Source organism: Triturus cristatus, chromosome 9 (assembly GCF_964204655.1).
Source record: "Triturus cristatus chromosome 9, aTriCri1.1, whole genome shotgun sequence".
Classification (NCBI taxonomy): Eukaryota; Metazoa; Chordata; class Amphibia; order Caudata; family Salamandridae; genus Triturus; species Triturus cristatus.
The window spans coordinates 264,082,884-264,105,073 of NC_140592.1; the positions used below are offsets into that span (position 1 = coordinate 264,082,884).

General features: G+C 44.5%; 1 protein-coding gene across 1 annotated transcript in view; it reads right to left on the minus strand.

Annotated features, from left to right (window-relative positions):
- Nucleotides 1-1,763: 1,763 nt before the first annotated feature.
- Nucleotides 1,764-22,190, minus strand: part of IARS1 (isoleucyl-tRNA synthetase 1) — a 645,156-nt gene continuing 624,729 nt past the window's right edge. The window contains exon 34 of the mRNA XM_085624880.1: nucleotides 1,764-2,050. Coding sequence (XP_085481006.1) covers nucleotides 1,968-2,050 — 83 coding nt within the window. The 3' untranslated portion in view covers nucleotides 1,764-1,967. The remainder of the gene's footprint in view (nucleotides 2,051-22,190) is intronic.

A 22,190-nucleotide genomic window follows, 5' to 3' on the forward strand; every position in this document is an offset into this window, starting at 1 on the left:
CAAGTTGGCGGCCGAAACGCGTTATGTGGACCTGTTTATGCTGTGAATAAACTCACCATTTCACATGCTGCTGTGGTCTGTGCCCATATGTTCTTTGCTGCCTGCAATTACTACGAGACCTTCTGCGGAGATATATATATATACACATACAATTCAGTGCACATTTATTATTTAACGTTTTCCTTTATTACAGGTTGATAGTGTACTAATAACTCATATTGTATATCAATAGTGTGAATTATAACCGAAAGCAGATTTCAGTAACTGTGCAACAGAATTGTATGCTAATTCTGGTGTTCGAAAAGAGATCCTTCAGATTTTCTTAGGAGCTTCGATTAGAGCGCGCTCTATGGTGAAAGTATCCTAAGTGAAAGGTTCGTGGCTGGCCTTGCTGGTCTTATCTGTGGTTTTTCAGCAAAAAACACTTTTACAGAGCCAAGCTGAGATCTTGGGTCTCAGAGTCCAGTAGCACATCTAAAACAACTTTGCCATGCAAAAAAGGTATGTGTGAAAGGCTATTTGGGAAACTTGAGCAGGTACTTTGTTGCTGAATAAATTATACTAGTAGCTAGAACAGGAGGTTAACAGTTTTTTTTCTTACAATGGGTTGATTCCATCAATCAATGCTTTGATTTAATGAACACCATCTATATACTCTATAATATGCGACCATTGTTTTTCATGTACTGGTTTATCACATTTTCTATTTAACCATTCTGCTTATTTTTGTCATTTGTATTTATATAACCTATTCTCTGCTAGGGCATTAACTATCAATGAAATCTTTTTTAATATTTCACGTGGATTTCTTGTGTGTTCATCCAAGGGGAAAAGGGGCCCAAGACCTCACTAATAATTGATAAACAATTCTGTAGTGTCACCAGACTGACCATTACCTCAAAAGCACCTTCCAAAAGGTAGGTCGTTTGAGGTAGATGGGTTACATATCTGCCTGACATCCTGGCTCCAGTTGGTAAGCTGCCTGAGCCTGCACATGCCACAAGTCCAAAACGGTGGCGTAGTTGCTGGCAAAGCTGCAAAAATGTATTACCTGCATGGCAAAATAATCAAGGTTGTTATGTGGTCCTTAATGAACACATTTGTCATTCTTTACTACTGGGATTCTGCTGCATAGGTCGAGGCATTATTTGTTAGTTTGGTATTCCATTAAATTTTTGAGTGAGACAAACTGTCCAGTAAATAGCCAGGGGATGGAGGAAAGAAGACCACTTGGACGGAAATAAAGGCAGGTGAGGGATTAAAGGAAGATAGACGATGGATAAAGGAAGAAAGGCAAGGGGGCAAAAGAAATGGCTGATGGGAAGAAAATAGATTAGGAGAAGTTCAAGGCAAACTGAAGGTGCTAGCCAAAGGGAGAAGTAGGCTTTAGTATTTGCAAGGCGGCTAGGGAAGATGGCAGCCAGGGGGGGGAAAGGCATCCAAGGCCGCAAGGGGAAGGACCTGAGGGGAGGAGAAAAGGAGGACAAGCACAAATGCTTTTAAGAGTAGGTAACAACTTAGGGCAGTAATGCCATGGAAAGTGGCAGGTGAAAAATAGGAGCAAGGGGGCGGGGAGATGCTGACTGCTTGTAGGAGGACAGGTGTGAAGTATAGAAGGCTGAGAAGATGTATGGAGTTTCTTATTATGTCTGATTAAAGGGGAGTTCAGATCAGGTTTTTTCCCCTTCTTCCTATATGCCTATGCCATGTGACGGCTGGCAAGCAAGGAGACAAATATGTTAAAGAAGGCTAGAACATGAGTATGTTTTCAGAAAAGATAGATTTTATTGTTAACATCACCAGAGCCATTAGCAGCATATTACACATGCACAGACACAGAACAACTTGCAGTGTATACTTGTTAAAACTAGACTGAAGTGATGGCTGCACAGAATATAATCTTCATTAGGATTCCAGCTTCTGAGTAAAAGCGGGTGAGAGTCTACTGTAAAGCTAAAGTAAAGTCTTTAACTTTCAGCAGTTGTAGGTAAAACTCTTATATATACAGTCTTCATGTGAAGGGTCTCCAGGGATGTACCATCTGTAATTTCTAAAAAGATGAATAAGAATAAAACAAATGAATACATTTAATAGAAATAGCTATTCAAGATACATTCAAACTATTCATGTTATTTCTCTGTGCAAGGTACGTACATACTATCACAGGTACTTTTCGACTTGATTCATTTAATTCATATTTGCTCCATACCATTGACTTCAATATGTATGATTAAGCCATGAAGAGACTTTTGCAATCCCTATACGAGCATGCTATTAAGTTTTGTTAGTAATTGGGTTACTGGTTAACTGGGGTGTGCGCCCTGGTCAAGCAGCAACCACAATCCTTTCAGGGTAAGGCACAAGCAAACCCCAAATTAACCTGTGCTCAGTAGCTTGGCACAGAGCAGTCAGACTTGACTTCGAGGCAACGTGCAAAGTGTTTGTGCAACACTTCAAGCAGTAGGACAGTGAAAACACCACAAAAAAAGAATGGGGACGGCGCCGCCAGAGGGTGCCATTGGCAGAGGGGCGACGTCAGGGAAAGTCAAGGTCGCTCGACCGACGCCGATCTGGGTTACTCTATGGGTACAGGGGGCCCGACAGGCGCAGGGGGCAAACCCGCTGGCGTAAGACCAATAAGACCCTCTTGAACCTGCAGTGCCTCAGCAGGGACGGGCCACACAAATAAGGGGTGCATGGCCTCATAAAATTCTCGAAGTTGAGCATGGGTTGCTCTAGCTCCCGGAAACTCATTGGGGGGAGGGGGGGGGGGGGGGGCTGGAGACTGCCTAGGCGCAGCCATGGAGCCAGGCCTCGAGTGTCGACGCTCCCTCGTCTCATAGGATTTGTTCGACGGAGTGAAGTAGAAGACCTCTTCGACTTCTTACTCTACTTCTTGTGGGACTTACCAGAATGGGACGAAGATCTATGGCTCTGGGACCCTCTTCTCGACCAGAGTTGAGACAGTCACGGCATAATACGTCTAGGGGCAAGGAGCTTGGGAATTGAGGTGCATGTCGCGCAAATCAACGCAGCTCTTAGAGTTATGGTCGCGCTCAAGGCACCAGAGACAGATGAGGTGTTGGTCTGTCACATACATTTGTCAGTGGCAGGCACCGCAGGGCTTGAATCAAGCCTTCCTCATCGACATACCAGGAGACAAGTTTCAAAAACCTTCGATAAAAATTTGAATAAAGTCAGTCACAAAAAATGACTGAGGGTAGCTTTCTCTGGATCTGTACTGACTAGTGCATAAAGAAAAAAAACTGACAGCGTGGTGTGGTGGCGCCTATATAGGCACCGCGCATGTCACTTCCAGACAACGCCACACAAAGCCGAACGACACCACCTACCAGCGCGCAGGGTTACTGCTCACAAAAAATATTCTGGATCCACTCTGAGGCCTGGGGATAATTCTAAGGTAAGGAATATGCAGCTAGAAGTTTCCATCAGATACAACCCACAACAACTTCCGACACAGTTTCATAGGGGAGAGGGAAGAGATTAAGAACTCCTGCCTACACTTTCATCAGTGGTATGAAGTGTCAATCCATCACAAGCCAGCACTTTACAAAGCAAATTACTTTAGCATAAACTATTATTATTTTAATAGTTTGTAATGGAAAAATATGAACTGGTTACTCGACAAATGTTAAGTATGTTGATATCATTTTTTTGCACAAATCAGAATAAACTGACATTCAAATTTACCTTTACCGTGTGATAAATCCCCCAAGTACTGTGCAATTACAAGTTAAATCACACAGAATGGGTAATTACTGTGTGGGCTGTTTATTCCGGTCGTAAAATCACATAGAACTCACCATTCCATGGCGTTTTGCCAGATACATTAATATTCTGCTGTGAATAGGTGGGAAATGTAAGCAGGGGCTGCTGGTTGGCAATGGAGGTGGATGGTGGGAATAGGGTAGGGCATGGGAAGGTAGCACGATTATATACAATTAAAAAAAGAAAGAAAAGTAAATTATACTTGGCTGCTGCTGTAGCCAACGTCTCTAGCAATTTAATGTCTGAAATACCATATACATACATATATTCTTCCACACCAGGGAAATCCGTGTTTGCAATCCTAACCACTAATAATGAAGCTGAACAAAGTTAACGCATGAGGGCATACACTAATTTCCTTCTACCTGCCTCGTAATATAACCCTTAGTGTCCTCAATGTGTCGTCTTTCCTAGGTATATACCTAAACATATGATTTCCTTGCAAAGTAATTGCCTGTATGAATACGAACTTAACATTCTTAATGCACCAAACATTTTCTCTATGTATGGAAAGGCATCAGCTCAGACCCGACCCTAGCAAAGATGCCATGCATGAACAGAATAAGCAGAACTATCCGTGTCACGGGTAAGTCCTCTAGTGAGAAGTAATCACAATACATAAATAATTAAGTAGAAGTTTGTTGAAGTACAGAGCACCACCTGGAAGCACGTCTTTCATCAATTGCTTATCCTTGCAGCTGTCACAGTGTTCACCCCGTCATTCCAAACTGGATTTCAGAGTGCACCATGAGAGTGCTGACATTTACAAATGTAAACACTACACTACCCCTTCCTTAAAATAAATTAAATGTAAAAAATAATACAATGCAAAGCATAATGAATACAAATGCATAAATTACATAATACCATGCAACCATATTAACTAGAAACAGAAAGCAATAAATAGAAAGATACATACATACATCGCATCAAATGATACAATCATACATACAGCAGAACACATTGGAAGATATAGTGCAACACAGGGCCAACCTGGAAACGAGGTGAGCCCATCCATGCTGGTTTCCTCTGAATCCTTTTCTCCCCTGGATTCTCTTCTTTCCTGTTATCTTGCACATTCTCTTCCTCATAACTACCTTCAATCTCTATTGGATCTCTCATTTCGCCTTCATGTACTCCTTCCTCACACTGAAAGTTCCAGTCAGCCTCAAAACCTCTGTACACATTAGATCTTTCTTTATTATATACACGTTTCTCTCCTTTAAGAATGGCTAATGTTTTCAGATTCCACACTTTTCAATCGCTTAATTGCACTGCATTTTTTACAACTATGTTACTTCAAATGGTCAAGAAAATTGACTTTCACCTTTTTTTAACTTTCCTTGACCTTAACTCACATTCATACTATGATGCTAGAACCACTAACCTTTCTGCAATCATACTTGATTTGTGATTTCTGTTGGTGCCCTCTATTTTCTATCTTACCTCATTCAAATTCACGTTAGTAGTGGTGGATTCCACCAGCCATGAAGGGTTACTTTTCATTCGAGGTAACCTACCTCATATAATTTCAAAAGGCGAGTGTCCTGTCATGTCAGTACTAGTAGTTCTATATATCCACACCGTCTAGTATACTTGTAACTCCACTCATTATTTCCAATTCCAGCAATCTGTATGTCACCCTTAAGTACCCTATTGACCAAGTCAATCATACTGTTCCCGCTAGGATTATAAAGGGATGTAGAACGATGTTTAATTGCAAATTCTATTGAAGTAATCTTTCGCCTTGCCTGATAAAAACTTCACACCATTGTCCGTGATAATTTGGACAGGAAGCTCCTCCTTCATCGGTGAATATATTACCCAGAAAATATAAGACAATATCCGTGTCAACTTTGTCCAATATCCTAACTGCAGGCCACCATGAACATATATCAATTGCAGTGATGACATACTTAGATTTGATCCCTATAGGACCCATAATATTCACTGCAATAGTCTCCCACTGGTTTTTAGGAACACAGTGTTCACTTATATTAGGTCTTAAGATTTTTAACGACTTCTGAGCATTGGCACATGTCACACAATTTCTGACCAGCCTTTTAACAAAAATGTCCAAACCTGGCTGCCAAAACCCTTTCTTTGCAGACTGTTTGGTTCTTACATTACCACTATGCCCTTTATGACATTGCATAGTAATCAAACATGTTAATTTGTTAGGGGGGGGGGGACTGCTCTGTCACCTCTCCATATTATGTGATTACCGTAAGCCAGTTCATTTCTAATTTCACAAAAACACCTTATATCTGATTTTTGTGCACTTTTAGTGGACCAACCATTTTTCAAGAATTTCAAAACTTCTTGCAGAATCTTATCTTTTGCATATTCTTTCAACCATCCTTCTTTTCTATAGGGGAAATACTTTCATCATAAACTAACGCTATATGATATTCATCCTGCCTCTCCATACACATCTGCAGTGGCAATTCCCAACCAAAAACACACAGTAACATTGTCCCTAGCCTGAATATAGAATATCTTCTACAAATATCCTGGACTCTCCTAGAGATTCTAGCTATACGTGCGGACACTCTGATCATTCCTTCAGTGGTAAGTAAGCTGACTAAAGGCTTTTGATCACTCCTTATTTCACATTGTTTACCCCACACAAAAGATCTAAAATGTCCTAGGGCCCAAGTGCAAGCCAATATCTCTCTCTCGATAACCAAGTACTTTTCTTCGGCAGTAGTAAGAGCTCTGGATGCATGCGCTATAATAGACTCTGCACCTTCTTTTAACTTATGGGACAAAACTGCACCCAACCCTTTAGAACTGGCATCAGTAGAAATCACACTAGTAAGACTGGGATCAATACCACTCAAAGCAGTGGCTTTAGTAACAGCCCTTTTAACATCAAATTCTATTTTACATTCTTTACAACAATCAAATTTAGTTTTGTTTTCATGCAACTGTCTAATGTGAAACGTCCTGAATTTATAAAAATTAACAAACTTAGTATAGAATTCTGTGAGACCTTAAAAAAACATAGACCTCACATCATCCTTGCTTAGTGAAGCAGGTGCTAACTGTATTGCTAGTAATAACCCAGGTTTTGGTTTCACAACTTATGTAATACATGACCCAAATATGTCACTGATTTTCCCGCAAACTTCCAATTTAAATGTTTCACAGTCAGACAGCTTGCATTTCAAAATTTCTAAAATACTCAATCACGTTCTTATTTGTCCTTCCCATAAATCAGAATATCATCCTGGAAACACTGGACATTCAGAACCTTCCCAAATAATGCATACATCCCACTTTGAAAAGCCGCCGCTGCCGACGCAAACCCAAAAGGCATCCTCTTGTATTGGTAACATCTCATAGGTGTTATAAAAGCAGTATAGCTTTTATAATTATCTTGCTGGGCAATCTGGTAGTATCAGAGTATCAGAGAGGTCAATAGTTGAAAAAAAACCTGGCTTTCTCTACAAGGGCCAACATCTACGGAATCCTAGGCAAAGGAAATTGATCAACCAATATATTATTACTAAAATGGCGTAGATCAATGCATAATCTGATATTTCCATTGACTCATCTGACCACAACAATTGGAGAAATCCATTCAGATGACACAATTTTCTCAATTATGTCATCCTCTACCAGTTTACTTAGTTCTTTCTTGACCTCCTCTCTGACCATGATAGGAATATATCCTAGCCTTCTGTATCTTGGAACAAGCATCCTTTTTTAGTACTATTTCATGTCTGAAATTGGATAATATGACTATTTCCTCCTTAAATTCTTTGGGAACTTTCTTTAACATGGCACTACCCGTGCCCTCTCTTTCATCCACAATCCTTAATGGCTCAGGGCTGCTCAGATTAAGCATCATGCCCAGTTACCCTTGATCATACCAAAACAAAACCGAGGGTCCTTTTTTGCCACGTAAAGTTTACCAATACTCTCTCGTTTTAAACCTAAAAATCAATATGCGATAACCCAACATTTCAATTCCATGCCCTGAATACCCTTCAGGATTGATGTCAGGTTCTTCCAATGTACCACCCAATTTGTAGGCAAATTTGGATTTCTATACACCTTCATTAATAACGGAATACAGGGACCCCGAATTTGCATACATTTTTATCCCTTTACCTACATATGTCACATCGCCCAAAACATTTTTTCTTATCGCTACATTATCAATTAAGTATCTTACGTTTACCCTCTTTTATATTCAACACAAACTTGTTTTCCTTCTGTAACTCCTATAATGAAGTTACCTCCTCACTCTCATCACCCTCATCTACACATTTGACTCTGTTTTCTTTTCCTCCTGCAAACCTTAGAAAAATATCCCATCAACCCACAGTTGGAACATTTTTGTTTGAGAGCTGGACACATCTTGCTATGAGCAAGATGCAACTTGCTGTCACAAGCGAAAATAACTTACATTTTCTCTGTTCCCCTCATATTGCTTCTCCTTACTTCCTTCAGAATGTTTATCAGTTTTTTGAAAGTCTCCTTTTTTAGGTGTAGACTTGTTAGAGATTTTTCTTACACCCTCTTCACGTTTCCCATTCACATCTGCTTGCACTACCTTATCACTCCTACTAGACAATTCAGCCTTCCTGACAATAGCTAAAATATGTTGTAATTCTGCATCCCCCATTAACCCACAATCTTTCTTGAATAGATAGGTCTTCTACATACATTACTACCTAGTCCCAAATTAAGTCTTCTTGTAGAGCTCCAAATTTACAATCCAACGAAAAGGTTCTAAGAGCTGCTACATAATTGTCAATGGAATAGTCAGTCTCCTGTTTTCTCTGGAGGAATTTATACCTTACAATGCCTTTACATTACTTAGGAGAACAATAATGGCCAAAATCTGCAATAGCTCAATCAAATACTCTTCTATCACCCTCCCCTCCATCATCTATCCTTGTTAATCATTTTTTCAAATGCTTTTAGAACTCCTGGACCCACAGAATGTAGAAAGATTATTTTTTTCCCTATTCTGCAGACATTTTCCCTTGCTCATTAACAGTTGCTATATCATTTAAAAAAATATGCTTTCCATTCTGCCCATTTCATTCAAGGCGTAACCCCAGAAGGCCAAAAAGATTGTGGGGGAGCCAATGAAAGCTGCTGTGCACACATATTGAGAGTAATATGAGAATCAACCAAGAAAGAGACAAATAGGGACTAGTTCACGGTAATTTTTCCAAAATACGACTGGGTCCGTTCTTCACCCCATGTAAATCCACAAATTGGAGGTTGCAAGGGATAAGTTTACTAAACAGTACACCCAGTGTCTGTTCTCCTTGCATTACTATGAATCAAGACAGAAAATGTAGTAAATGTTACATCAAATAAGTCAGCAGGAACTGTAGAAAAGATGTGTGAAAAGAAACATAAATAATTGCTTGGCGAAAATACAACCCACGAATGATGATGAGTCCTGACCAAACGAGAACCAGTTTCACAAAGGAGCACCGAAAAAACAAAAATCCAGGCTCGGTGTGGTTAACGAAGGGTCGCCGTTGTGAATAGACTGCCGCCAGACAGATTTTCAAACTGAAACAAATCCAATACGGCGGCACGTTACGTTGGGTGGTTGAGCACGGTGTAGTGATGACTGCACACGTAGAACCAGCAAAGCGGTCCTCACGCGCAATATTGAATGCGTTCATGGGCTGAGCCTGCTCGTAAGCATCAAAACACAGGTGAGAAACAGTCAATCTCCAAGAAGAAATAGGCACTTACCAGGAGGGAGTAAGCGCTGAGATATAAAGCTTAGGGAGGGTAAAACTCACCCACTTTCAAAACGGTTGTGATTCTGGACACAATATTGAATCTGTGTAGACACCAGAAAGAAAATCCCTGCTAACGTTGCGTGAAGGTTTATAACGGTGGTGCTCTAGCTCGTCGCCAGCTTTGTTAAGTAATCACAATACAAAAAGGTTACTTAAGTAGACGTTTATTCAAGTACTGAGCACCGCTTGGAAGCACGTCCTTGATCAACGCTTATCCCTGCAGCTGTCACGGGGTTCACTCCATCATTCCAAACTGGAATTCAGAGTGCGCACCATGAGAGTGGGGACATTTACAATTGTAAACACTACATCTGGGCCTTTATCTAACCATTCTATCACATGTTGTTCTTGAGCGACCCCAACATATTTTCGGTTCTGATAATTTCTCATGTTTATAGTTTAAAGTATGCTTCAGGTACAGAAACAACATAAGGTCTCCAAGTTAACTGCTTCATAGAAATCACCAGAATGCAGAGTAGTAATCTAGGTGCTACTAACATTTCTAAGAGTGCAGTCTTGCCTGCTAATAATAGTGGAAACTTCAATCAGAAAATAAATGTGTTTAATTTCCTTTTATCTGCCTTTGTAAGGTATTTGTTTCATCTATAAGATCAATTTAACTGCTAAAATAAAACTCACTCAGCAACACGAAAAACTGGAAACAAGCATTTTCAGCATATGCCACCAGGATGTGGAACAACATCCCCTATCACAGCAGACCAGCACCAATCTACAATTCAGGATGAAATTGAAAACTCACCTATGAAAGAAACCTCTCTCAGATAGGCGGACTTCTCACAACTTTCTTCTTTCTCTAGCTCTGCCTGGGGATTTCCCCTTGTACAGCGCTCATGCTGATAAGCTAGGTTCAGCTTTCGAGATACCAAAACGTGTATACATACACTTCATGGCTGAGATTCATGTGCCATCTATTGGCCACGAGAAGCAGATTGCCACAATATGATGCCAGGTTCCCAGGAATTGACTCCGATGGCCTGATTGTGAATGGATAGTTGTAAAAAAATGCCAATTTCTATAGGTTAATCCACTGCTGCTCCATGATGGACCGCTCTGATCATGCACCGTGGAATGTGGTATAATGTAAGGGTCTCTCTTTGCTGCTCATGGGTGTACTCTTCTGGGTTTCTCCATGCCAGCCTTAGAGGGTAACATTAAAGTCTATGCAATGGCTGAATATATAATGCCTATTTCTAGGGGCTGCTGCAAGCCACACACAAAGTATTTGTTCCTAAGAGCATATACCATGACAGTCTGCATAATACTCAATACTATAGTTTGCTTCTATGCTGCTCCTAGGTGGTTGTCAGAGCATCTATCTTAGACTGCACCGTTCCTCAACTATGTGCACTATGCTCCATACCCAATGTGGTTTAAACTATATGATGGAGACCACCCCAAAGATGGTACATTAGGATGCAGGATTCTTTTCTTTCAAATGTTTCTTCCATACAATGCATTTGAGGAGCCACATGATTGCTGCAACACAGTTTGTGCTGTTTCTGCCACACATGCATGACATCAAAACACTGGTCACATAGGCCACAATGCATTAACTCATTTTCTATCCATCAATAACACAGCATCCTGTGATTAAGAGCCCCAGCACTCATGTTTTCTTCAATTTATGCCAGGGTGTAGAGGAAGACACAATATGAGTCCTCTTAGGACTTTGGTCCTGACACAGAAAATCCAATCACTACAAAATATAGGCCACGCCACAGACACCCCCTCTTTCATCCAAAGTAGCCCCATGGACTACCTGGTGCAAACATGTTTTGGCACCCTGTTGGGGGTTATACAGCAGTATACCAAGCTTTCTAGCACTTTCTTTAAATAAAGAAACACACCCCTCAAGTCATGGATGGCATAGCTACAGCAAAAATTACAAGGGACAATGCAAGGTGGTAGTTTCAAAGAAATACATAATGCGGGGTTTAACAAGCAGTAAATCGCCTGTTAAAGAAAGGGCACCTGACAACATATAGGTAAGAAAGCTGGTTAGACAACACAATTGCTTTAATAGTTTCAGAATATCACTTTAATAAAGTGGCACATCACCCAGAGTAAATATAACTGCATTGGTGTTCGCCTCTAAACACCCTAATTCCCTTACTGTAATCTGACGGAGGACCGAACCCTGCATGTCAGATGCTACATTGTTTTGCAGGAACAGTATATGTATGTTATACAGGTTCTCTTTATTTATTAGCACTAACATATATATTTTGACAACAGTTGGCAAGAATATTTACCTGAAGTTTCACACAAGGATGACAAGTATAAAGCATGACAGGCAAATTGCTTCTCTTCCTCTAATGTTTATAGAAAAGCTGGGGTTACACAGGTTTAACACTAGCTTTTTCTGTGACAATAGATGGTAGCCAATATTGAATGATACATTTCAGGCCATCCCTCTTTAAGAATCAATCTTTTTATTGATAGGAAGAGAAATTTGCGAAACACAGCTTTCTGCCTACACCCAGAGGTCAGCAGAGCGAGCATTATGTGGCGTTCAAGCCACAACCCGGAGGCCGGCCGCGTACATCTATAGCTAACAGGCTACTAGAAGCGTCTTCCATTTTCTGAGAAGTAAAACAAGAAAATTTACAAAATGATATATCAATCAGGAACCAAGAAGAAAACAGACCCTTCCCCCCACTACCCCTTCCACCACCCCCCCATCGCACCGGTTCAACTTCCTAGACGATATTAAGCATCAACATTAACCTTGATATGTACCCCCTCTTCACACCACTGGGTGAGCGTCCGCTGATGATTGCTCCATTGGTAGAAGGCGCAGGACTTGCAGAAACTTCGGTCACGTAACTTCCCTCATATCTTGTGACAATAAACTCACAAAAGGCTCCCACAAAGTTACAAAGTCTCTCCCTTTCCCTTCCACCCCCAGCGACAGACGCTCCATGGCTAAGAGATTCCATAAACGACGTAACCAGGCTAGGAGCTCTGGGACTGCCACTGTGCCCCATTGTGCTAGAATGACCTGCCTGGCTGTCAACAGTGCTAGTGCTATTTGTCTACCTCTGAGAGATGTCAGTGGGAAAGTCTTAGGATGTGAGAGGCCAAGGAGAGTATACTCCGGAGCATGTGGCAGTGAGATGCCAAACGCTGCATCTATGTTATCTAAGACCTCACCCCAATATCTTTGTAGTTTCGGGCAATGCCAAAGTAAGTGCACAAGAGTACTAGTCATTCCGCACCCCCGCCAGCAGTGGTCTGTCTTGCTTTTATCCCATCTATGTATTTGTGCAGGTGTGTAGTACCAATAAGAGAGAATCTTAAAGGTGGATTCAGCCCCCGCTACGCTATGTGCAGTGTGATGTGCTCGGTATAGGATACGGTCCCATTCTTTGGAAGAGAGTTGTCTGCCTAATTCTGTTTCCACCGAACTTGCGCCATTGTGCGATGCCCATTCGCCCCCGCAAAAGCATGGTATATAACTTAGATATGAGGCGACGATCGTCTTCCTTACGCACCAGCCACTTCTCAAATGACGTAAGCAATCTCGACATTCGCGCATAGTTAGCAGCCCTTGTGAACAAATGCGTTAGTTAGTGGTAGGAATATACATCAGCGGCGGGTAAATCATAACTTTGCCTAAGCTGGGGGAATGGCATCAACCCCTCTATATCGAAAAGGTACCCTAGGCGCTTGCAGCCCTGCACTCGCCAGCGCTGAAATATCGGTGAGTCCTGACCCGGGGGAAATCTGGGTTATCCACAATGGGGGTCATCGGCGAGGGAAAAGAGGTCCAGCCCCTCTGTACTGCCACTCTATCGCAGACCCGGAGTGTGGGCGTCGTAACTGGAGAAGAGTACAAGCCCCAGGCCCGGTGTTGACGGGGTAGCCACAGTTCTCTCCAGATGTTTTTGCCTGCCACAGACTGGTCCATAAAGTTCCAGTGCTTCTCTGATAGCGGCCTATTCCATTCAACTATATATCTGAGACATGCGGCTTGGTAGTAGCCCCCAATGAGGAGCAGGCCCAACCCACCTTTCATTTTTGGGCGTATCATCTGTGCAAGAGAAAGGCGTGCCCCCCCCCCCCCCCCCCCCAGACAAACTTGTTAATGAGAGCTTGCAATTTTGCGAGTGCTCGGGCGGTGGCGCCATAGGTCTCATTTGAAAAACATAGAGAATGCGCAGGAGAATCGACATTTTCACTGCCGCTATGCGTCCAAACCATGCGAGGCATAGTTTTGACCAGGTGTCCAGCGCCTTGGCCATCTGCTCCAGTAGTGTTGAATAGTTAAGCTTCACCATATGAGCAAGAGTCTGAGCCAGCTGCAAACCCAGATATTATATATCACCTTGTGTCCAATGGAATGGGAATTGTTGTTCCAAAGCAATCACTTCCTCAGGGGGTATGCCCACATTCAAGATAACGGATTTGTGCAGGTTCACTTTAAACCCCGACACCTCCCCAAACGCCGCAATCTCATCCATCAGCGCCGGCAGGGAGGTCTGCGGATGCATGAGGGATAAGATTACATCGTCGGCATATAAACTTATTTTGTGGATATCCGCCCCAAACTTCATACCTACAATGCGCTGGTCCGTCCGAATACGCTGGGCAAAAGGCTGCATATAGAGCACAAACCGTAGTGGCGACAGAGGACATCTCTGCCGGGTCCCTCTGGAGATCGGGAAGAGCGAGGATCTACAGCCATTCGCCCGCACAAAGGCTGATGGGGCACAATAGATACACTGAATCCACTTAAAGAAGCTTTCCCTAAAGCCGAATTGGCGCAAGACCTCAAATAGATATCCCCAATCTACCCGATTGAAGGCCTTCTCGGCGTCAATTGCTAGCAAAAGGGCCTTCAGATCCGATCTCCGCGCATTATCTAACAGGTGAAAGAGCCGCTTGGTGTTCTCTCCCCCCTGTCGAGTGGGGATAAAGCCCGCCTGATCAGGATCTATTATTCCCGCCATGAGTGGTTTAAGGAAGGCTGCTAGTACTCCAGCGAAAATCTTCGCGTCAATATTAAGGAGGGAGATGGGTCTGTATGAACCACACTCCGTCACATCCTTGCCCGGTTTCGGAATAACAGTAATGGCCGCCTCAGACATAGAGGGGGTTACCTTCCCAGTCTCTAAGAACAAGTTAAATAGTCTAGTTAAAAGGGGAGCAAGCTCCACGCAGAAGGCCTTGTAGAAGGAAGCAGGGAAGCCGTCGGGGAAGGTGATTTTGCCACCTTCAGTCTAGAAATAGCCGAGATCACCTCTTCTATTCTGATCTCTGCCTCAAGCCCCTCTGCCGCAAATTTAGTGATGGGTGTAACATCGCACGTGGCTAGATAAGCTCGGGACTCACTTGCGGACGTGTCCTGGCCAGTATAAAGGACACCATAAAACTGGCTAAAGGTATCGACTATATTTTCATCTTCCGCGTGTTCCACCCCCTTGTGGTCATGAATCACAGAGATACGCGAGGCTTGGGTTTTAGCACGGAGTCGGTGAACTAGCATCTTGCCACATTTGTCGCTGCTTAAGAAGAATTTATGGCGTAAGCGGATAAGAGCATACTCGCCCCTATCTAGGTCTAGGTGTTACAGCATACGCCTCTTATTTTCCAATTGCTTCCGGACTCTCGGGGCACCGGTGCGCTTATGAATCGCTTCAAGTTAGAGTACCTCGTTCTCCAGCTTCTGACGCTGCTCCTTACGAAGCGTATTGTGCACCGCTGATATAGCAATACATCCTCCCTGTGTGACTAGTTTCAGGGCCTCCCAAATCGAGGACAGGGATGTAGTGGCGGTGTCATTGAGTGTTAGATAATCTGTGATAGTAGCCCTAATATGCTTCGTCGTGTCTTCTGAATGCAGTAGGGACACGCGCATGCACTAGCTTGGAGGGAAGTTACGCGGGCGCTGCGCTGGGATGTGGACAGAGAGGGGTGCATGATCTTAAAGAGAGTAGGCCTCAATCCCTGACGAGTGTAATAGAGGTAATAGAGCGCTTGAAGCCAAATAGTGGTCTAGTCTTGCATACGTCTTATGGCCTGCTGAATAGTAGGTATAATCCAGCTCCCCAGGATGGTGCTCCCGCCAAACATCGTGCAACCCGTTATCTCTTAACTATACCCGCCCTTTAGCAGAAAGCTCTCCCGCCTGGCCCGTACGCTGCCCAGACCTATTTCAGCATGCATGACCAGGTTCATGTCCCCTCCCACCAGAATGGCTGCGTCAGGTGTAGAAAGAATGTCAGTAAATGCGGAGAGCAGGAAGGGTTCCTGTTGTGTATTAGGAGCGTATAAGGAAGCAATAGTGAGGTGAGTTCCCCCCCAAAGGACCCTGATGGCCAAAAGGCGGCCTTTTATTTCAGCTATTGTCGCCACCACCTTTCCGGAGAAGCGGACTCCCAGCAGGATGGCCACCCCATTTCTCTTAGATGGACCTGCCGACCAAAATTGTTGGGGAAAGCGTCTATCACGCAGCCGTATGGAATCTTTGGAAAAGAGACGAGTCTTCTGCAATAGACAGATGTCACCCTCCAAGCCCGCCAAGAGGGACAATACTGCAAGTCTTTTCCTGGGGTGATTAAGGCCTTTGACATTCAGGCTCACTACTTTAAGATCCCTCCCCATCGTAACAGTGCGAGGCCCTGGAAGTGGGCCGGTAAAGCAAACTGCAGCTTATGACTGTGTGACGAGGGGGATGGCAACAGGGACGCACATAAGCAATGTGAACAAACTGACCGGTGTAGAGGTGGCCACCCCTATTTAAATTAAAATAATAAAACTGCCTGCATGATATTCTAACAATATAAATGGTAGTAAAACTATACTCTAAAACTAACTGGGTTTCTAGGAACCCATTGATACAGTAAAGCAATATATAAAAGTGAAATTATTAGCAAGAAGATAGTTATTTATGAGAGAAAGGAGGATTGTGTAGCAAAGGGCATGTAGACTCGAACACTGCCTGAGAGAAGGTTCCATGTAATAAAGCTTACTACATTGCTGTCCTGTATTTTATTATACAGGAGTGCCCCCTTTCCCCTGTGAGGTGTCCATCTGTAAATCTCCTGGTGCATGCTTTAGACATACAAATTCATCAATCAACAGACCCTTCCATATAGTTACTACAACAGTAATAAATATCTAACTGAAATATCTGACTGATTGTGAATTATTGAATTAAAAATATCTATAACAGATCCAAGAACTAAACCACTTCTAGGGAATTCAGATAATGTGGGCTCTAGATTATCCTTAAGGCGTGGTGGATGCTTTTGGTGGGAAATGCTATAGGCACGGTGTTCCTTAGTTGGGCACCATCCTCTGCCTCCTTGCACTTGTGTAGTCCTTTACACCCCTTGAGAGGTGCCCAGGGCCTGTTCAGCTGACTAAGAAGCGATGGCGCTGTTTGTTCTGTTTGGTTGGTAGAGCTGGTTGGTGGCAGTAGTGGCTGCTACCGGAAGGGAGTGGTGGGGTGGGTGGTGAGGGGGTTGAGAGGAAATAAAAAAAAAAAAATGCTTACCTGGGCCGGCCAGCGTTTCTCCTCAGTCCTCTTCCTGTCTACTACGCCAGCAAGAAGCACCTGGGGTCCCAGGCTCCACTAAGCCAATCACTACGCCGCAATGCAGCGTTGTGATTGGTCTGAGCGCTGTGGTTCGGCGCTCAGATGGGGGACTGGGAGGCTTCGCATGTTCCTCACCAGGCTGTGTAATGCAAAGTGCGCATGCCTGTTTGGCCGGCCCAAGCAGTAATGCATACTTAAGGAGTGCAAACTACTCCTCCCCCTGCTCTGGCCAGCCTCGCCTCGTGAGCCACTGACTTCAATAGGAAAAATAACATGATAATAACAATACATTATTATCTTTTTTAATTTTCTTTTGAGGAGTGGGGCGATGCTCCTCCACCTTACCGGAGGAGCTGCCACTGGCTTGTGGGTATTAAAACCTTCACCAATGAGGGGAGAATTTTGGTGATGCACTTAGGGTTCAGAAAGTGCCCCATTAGGGAGTAGCTTCTAGCTGCAGATTCCTTAGCATTGGAATTGATACCCAAGCAAAAGGTAGGTCTGCAAAACTGTTTCACACTAGAAAGTCCTGCAGGGAGGAACAAGTGCCAATCCTAATGGACCAGACTGTCCACGCAGTAATGCTTTGTGAACGCGTGTAGAGAAGCCCACATTGCAGCCTGGTAGATATCCAGAACTGGAACTCCGGATGCTAACGCAGCCTTAGCTCTGGTGAAATGAGCATGCAAACCATGCAGAGCACTATCCATCTTTAGATGGTCCATTTCTGCACTGCTTTCCTGTGTTTTTTAGATCCTAAGTACCCACGAAGAGTTGATCATCCACCCGAACTCTTTTGTGCAATCAAAGGTAGAACGACAATGCAATTTTTGGGTCTAGATGGAGGAGTTTCTCCTAGTCTTTGGTGGAGTGTGGTGCAAAAAAGGTAGGCAGGGTGATGTTCTGACCTACATGGAAGGAAGTCACAACCTTCAGAAGGAAGGATGCACGTGTTCTGGGGTCCAGCTTGTCCGGGTAGGAGGCGATTTATCGAGGGTGTGCCGAGAGTGCCTGCAATTCGCTGAACCTCCTGGCCGAGTTATGGCAATGAAAAAGCAGTTTTGATGGTCAATAGCCTAAGAAGGCAATTGAGCAGAGGCTCAAAAGATGCACACAACAAGGTGAGAACATGAGTCAGATCCCACTGGGGCATGATGAATGGCCTGGGGGCGTGAGGGGGGACTTGTGCTTCAAGCCTTTAAGAAACCTAGCCACAACATGCAACTTAAGATGGTGGTGAACAGATGTAACCAAGGCTCTCCTTACTGCTGAAAGAGTTCTTGCACCACTTCTGGATGGTGATGCCATTTGTGCTCTGCTAATGGTTCTGACGGGTAGCGCAATTGCTTTAAAGCTATGTAGTATTAATCATGCAAAAACAAATCTAATACATTTCTTTATAGACTTCAGGATGGAACACGCGTAGCTAGAAATGATTTGACATAAAAATTATTTTTTACTCTGTAAAACGTAGACCTGTCAAATTCAATAATCATCAAATGACATCAGTGACATAAAGATAAAGTGACATGATATGGAGCTCGGACTCCGCTAGAAAACAGAATCTCCCAATCTCCACCTCTACCAGATGGCCTTCCCATCCCAGAAGTGACGCATTAGTCACCACAGTAGGCTCTGGTTGGGGAAGGGAATGGGGTCGGCCACTGACCCAATCACGGTTCATCAGCCACCACTGCGGATCTTTCGCAGTTCCCTCCCAGATCTGGGCCATGTTGGTGAGATTCCCCTGATGCTGTGCCCACTGGGAGTTCAGGTCCGACTGCAGAGTCTGCATAAGCCAATGGGCATGAGTAACAATCAGGATGCAGGAGGCAATTACAAAAACCTCAGGGTCAGTCTCGCCGAAATCCAGGATAAAGGCTGAAATATTGGTATCATAGCCTGAATATCCTGGACTTGCTGTTCAGGAAGATGGGCCGCCAACTGCACTGTGTCCAGAACAGCTCAGATGAAAGGGAGCATTTGAGAGGGAATGAGGTGTGACTTTGGTACGTAGGTAGTAAACACTGGTGAGTGCAGAAGGTTCGCCATAGAGTGGTGATGGGAGAATTACTGCCTGAGGCAAGCCCGCCTTCAACAGCCAGAATGGAACCCCTGATCTCCGCAGATGAGCTGCAACCACCGTCATCACTTTTGTGAACCCCCGAGGGGTGCTGGGAAGGCCCAACGGGAACATGGCAAACTGAAAGTGTACTTGAGTCACCGTGAACTGCAGGTAACATCTGTGGGCAGGCAGGAAGGGGATGTTGAAATATTTGTCATGCAAGTCCAACGCTACCATCTAGTCTCACGGGTCCAGGGCAGACAGAAATTGGATGAGAGTGAGCATCTTTAATTTCTCCTTTTTCAGTAAGAGGTTGAGATGGGTCAGGTCTAGAATAGGACAAAAGTCCTCTGTCCTTCTTTGGCATCAGAAAGTACTGGGAATAGCAACCACAACCCCCTTCTGATGCCAGCACCCTCCCTATGGCTCCCTTGACCAAGAGAGCCAGCATATCCTGATGGAGCAAAGAGAGGTGGCCCTCCGTCAGCCAGTCATAAGTAGGTGGCATGGGTGGAGGAACAGTCACAAAAGGGAGGGAGTAGTCCCTTTGGACAACATGCAAAACCCAATGGTCGATGTTACTGGCCACCAGTGGTGCAGGTGATGTCGGATCCTGCCGCCCACTGGATGCCCATGATGATCTGAGGTCAAACTAAAGAGGTTTGGCAGCTGTTGGGGTAAGGGGTTGTACTGGCCAGACCTCTGGCAACGTGTCCCGCACCGTCCAATGGGCCACCGCCTTAGGCAATGATAAGGCTGGGAAGCCTGTAGGCTGTGGTGGCTATGAAGGTATAGACAGTTGGAGACCCCTTCGTGGCCACAAAAGGGGCAAAGGATGACTTGGGGCGAAGTCAGGGCCATAAACAAGCCTAAGGTCCTAGCCTTAGTTCTACTATTCTTAAAGCACTCCAGCACTCAGTCCACCATCTCTCAAAAAAGATGAGAGCCACCATAGGGCATGTCCATAAGCGAGCGATGGACATCCCCTGAAATAAACAGTTGTTCTTGCCCATTTGTGGTGCCAAAGGGCCACCGACGATGAAATTGCTCTACCCAGAGAATCAGCTGTGCTGCGTCCACATCACATGGTGAACTTTGCTGCGTCTCTCCAGTCAGCAATACATAGGAAGAATAGGGCTTTGGCCTCACACAAGACTATAGGCAGCACTTGTGCAACCAAATCCCATATTGTTTGGTAATATCGTCCCAAAAGACACACAGTGTTCACTGACTGCAGGGCAAGGCTGGCAGAAGAGAACATTCTCTTGCCAAAGGTATCCAGCCTCTTGGATTCCCTATCCGGTGGAGTGGTAGGGAACACACCAGGGTTAATCCCATAGGTAGAGGCTTGGACCACCAAGCTCTCCAGAGTGGCGTGCTGGGTAAGGATACTGGGGTCTCCAGGAGCAAGGGATGGTGGCAGGCAATCGTCTTATGCACAAGAGCCCATGTGCAAGGCTTGGACCAGGCCTTGAGGAGGACGTCAGTAAGGGCTTCATTAAAAGGAAGTAATGGTTCAGAGGGGCGGCTATCAGCTGAAGCACCTCCGCCAAGACATTTGTCTTGACTGTCACTATGGGCAGCTGAAGGTCCAAGAATTCAGCCACCCTACGCATCACCATAGCAAAAAAGGCTCCCTCCCTCATAGCCACGGTAGGAGGAAAGACCAAGCCAGTGACATGTGAGGTGCCTAAGCCACTGCCCTCCACCAGTTTCTCGTATCAGTTGTTCTCATTCTCATCTATGGGATGCTGGTTTCCATAAGGCCCCCAGATCACTCCAATTTGTCTTCCTGGCCATTCCTGTCAAAAGCAAAAGGACCCGACTCCAATCCGAAGAGCATAGTCCCCAGTCAGCCCTGGAACCAGTCTCAGACGACGCCCACACTGCTCCATGTCGGAATCAAGAATGATGGGGATTGCCATCACTGGAGCAGGCACAGAGGAAGGTCTCGTCTCGCCAGTGGCTCCGTACTTGATCCAACTAAGGATCCATGGGGCCCGACTGACACGGAGAGCAAACTCGCTGGTGGGGATCCATTGGGGCCTCTCCCAAAACCGTGGGGCCCGAAGATGCTCCAGAGGGGCTGGACCACCAAAATATGAGGTGCATGGTCTCATAAATGTATTTAAGCCGGTCTGGGGTTGCTCTGGCTTTGAGAAAATCAGGGAAGCACAAAGTGGACCTTGGCTCAAGCTCCGCAGAAAAGAGAAGCCACGAGTGCTAATGAGTCAGTACCGGTGCCGCAAAGTCAAAGACCTCTTCGACTGCTTAGATTTTTTATGCTTGTGGGACTTACCCAATGAAATTGGGTGCAACAACGATCACTGGGTGAGGCTCTGCAAACTATCCTGGGACCTTGCATATGATCGTGTGTCTCGCAAGGTAGTCAAGCGGTGAGGAGCTTGGGCGATTCCTCCCTCAGCGTCTTGGGGTGCCTGGCACGGCAGTCCTCACAGGACTTGGATTCGTGGTCATGCTCAAAGCACCACAAGCACACCAAGTGGGGTATGTCACAGACATCAGTCTGTGACAGGCATCACTTGGTTTAAAACCACCTTGTTTCTTAGGTGGCATCCTTACACAAGGAAAGAAGAACTCTCAAAAATAGTAAACAAAAAGTCAGTCAAAAAATGATAAGGAGTAGCTCGTACTGGATCAGCGCTATCTGGCGTGGAAAGGAGAGAACGGACATCAACGTGCCAGAGTGGCACCTAGATACGTACAGACTGTCACTTCCAGGGTGGACGACGCGGAGCTGAAGGACACCAACTACCGGCGTAGAGTGGTGCTGCTCAAAACACTTCCAGATCCGGTCTGACTCCTGGGGATTATTCTATAGCAAAGAATCTGCGGCTAGAAGTATTTATCAGATTATTCTCTTTTCAGGAGGAGTTGAAATGGAGGGTATTGTTTTTCAGGTGAGAAATGGTTCAACCATTACTCAAACTGATCATGGACAAGATGGTATCTGCCAATGTAAGGTGGT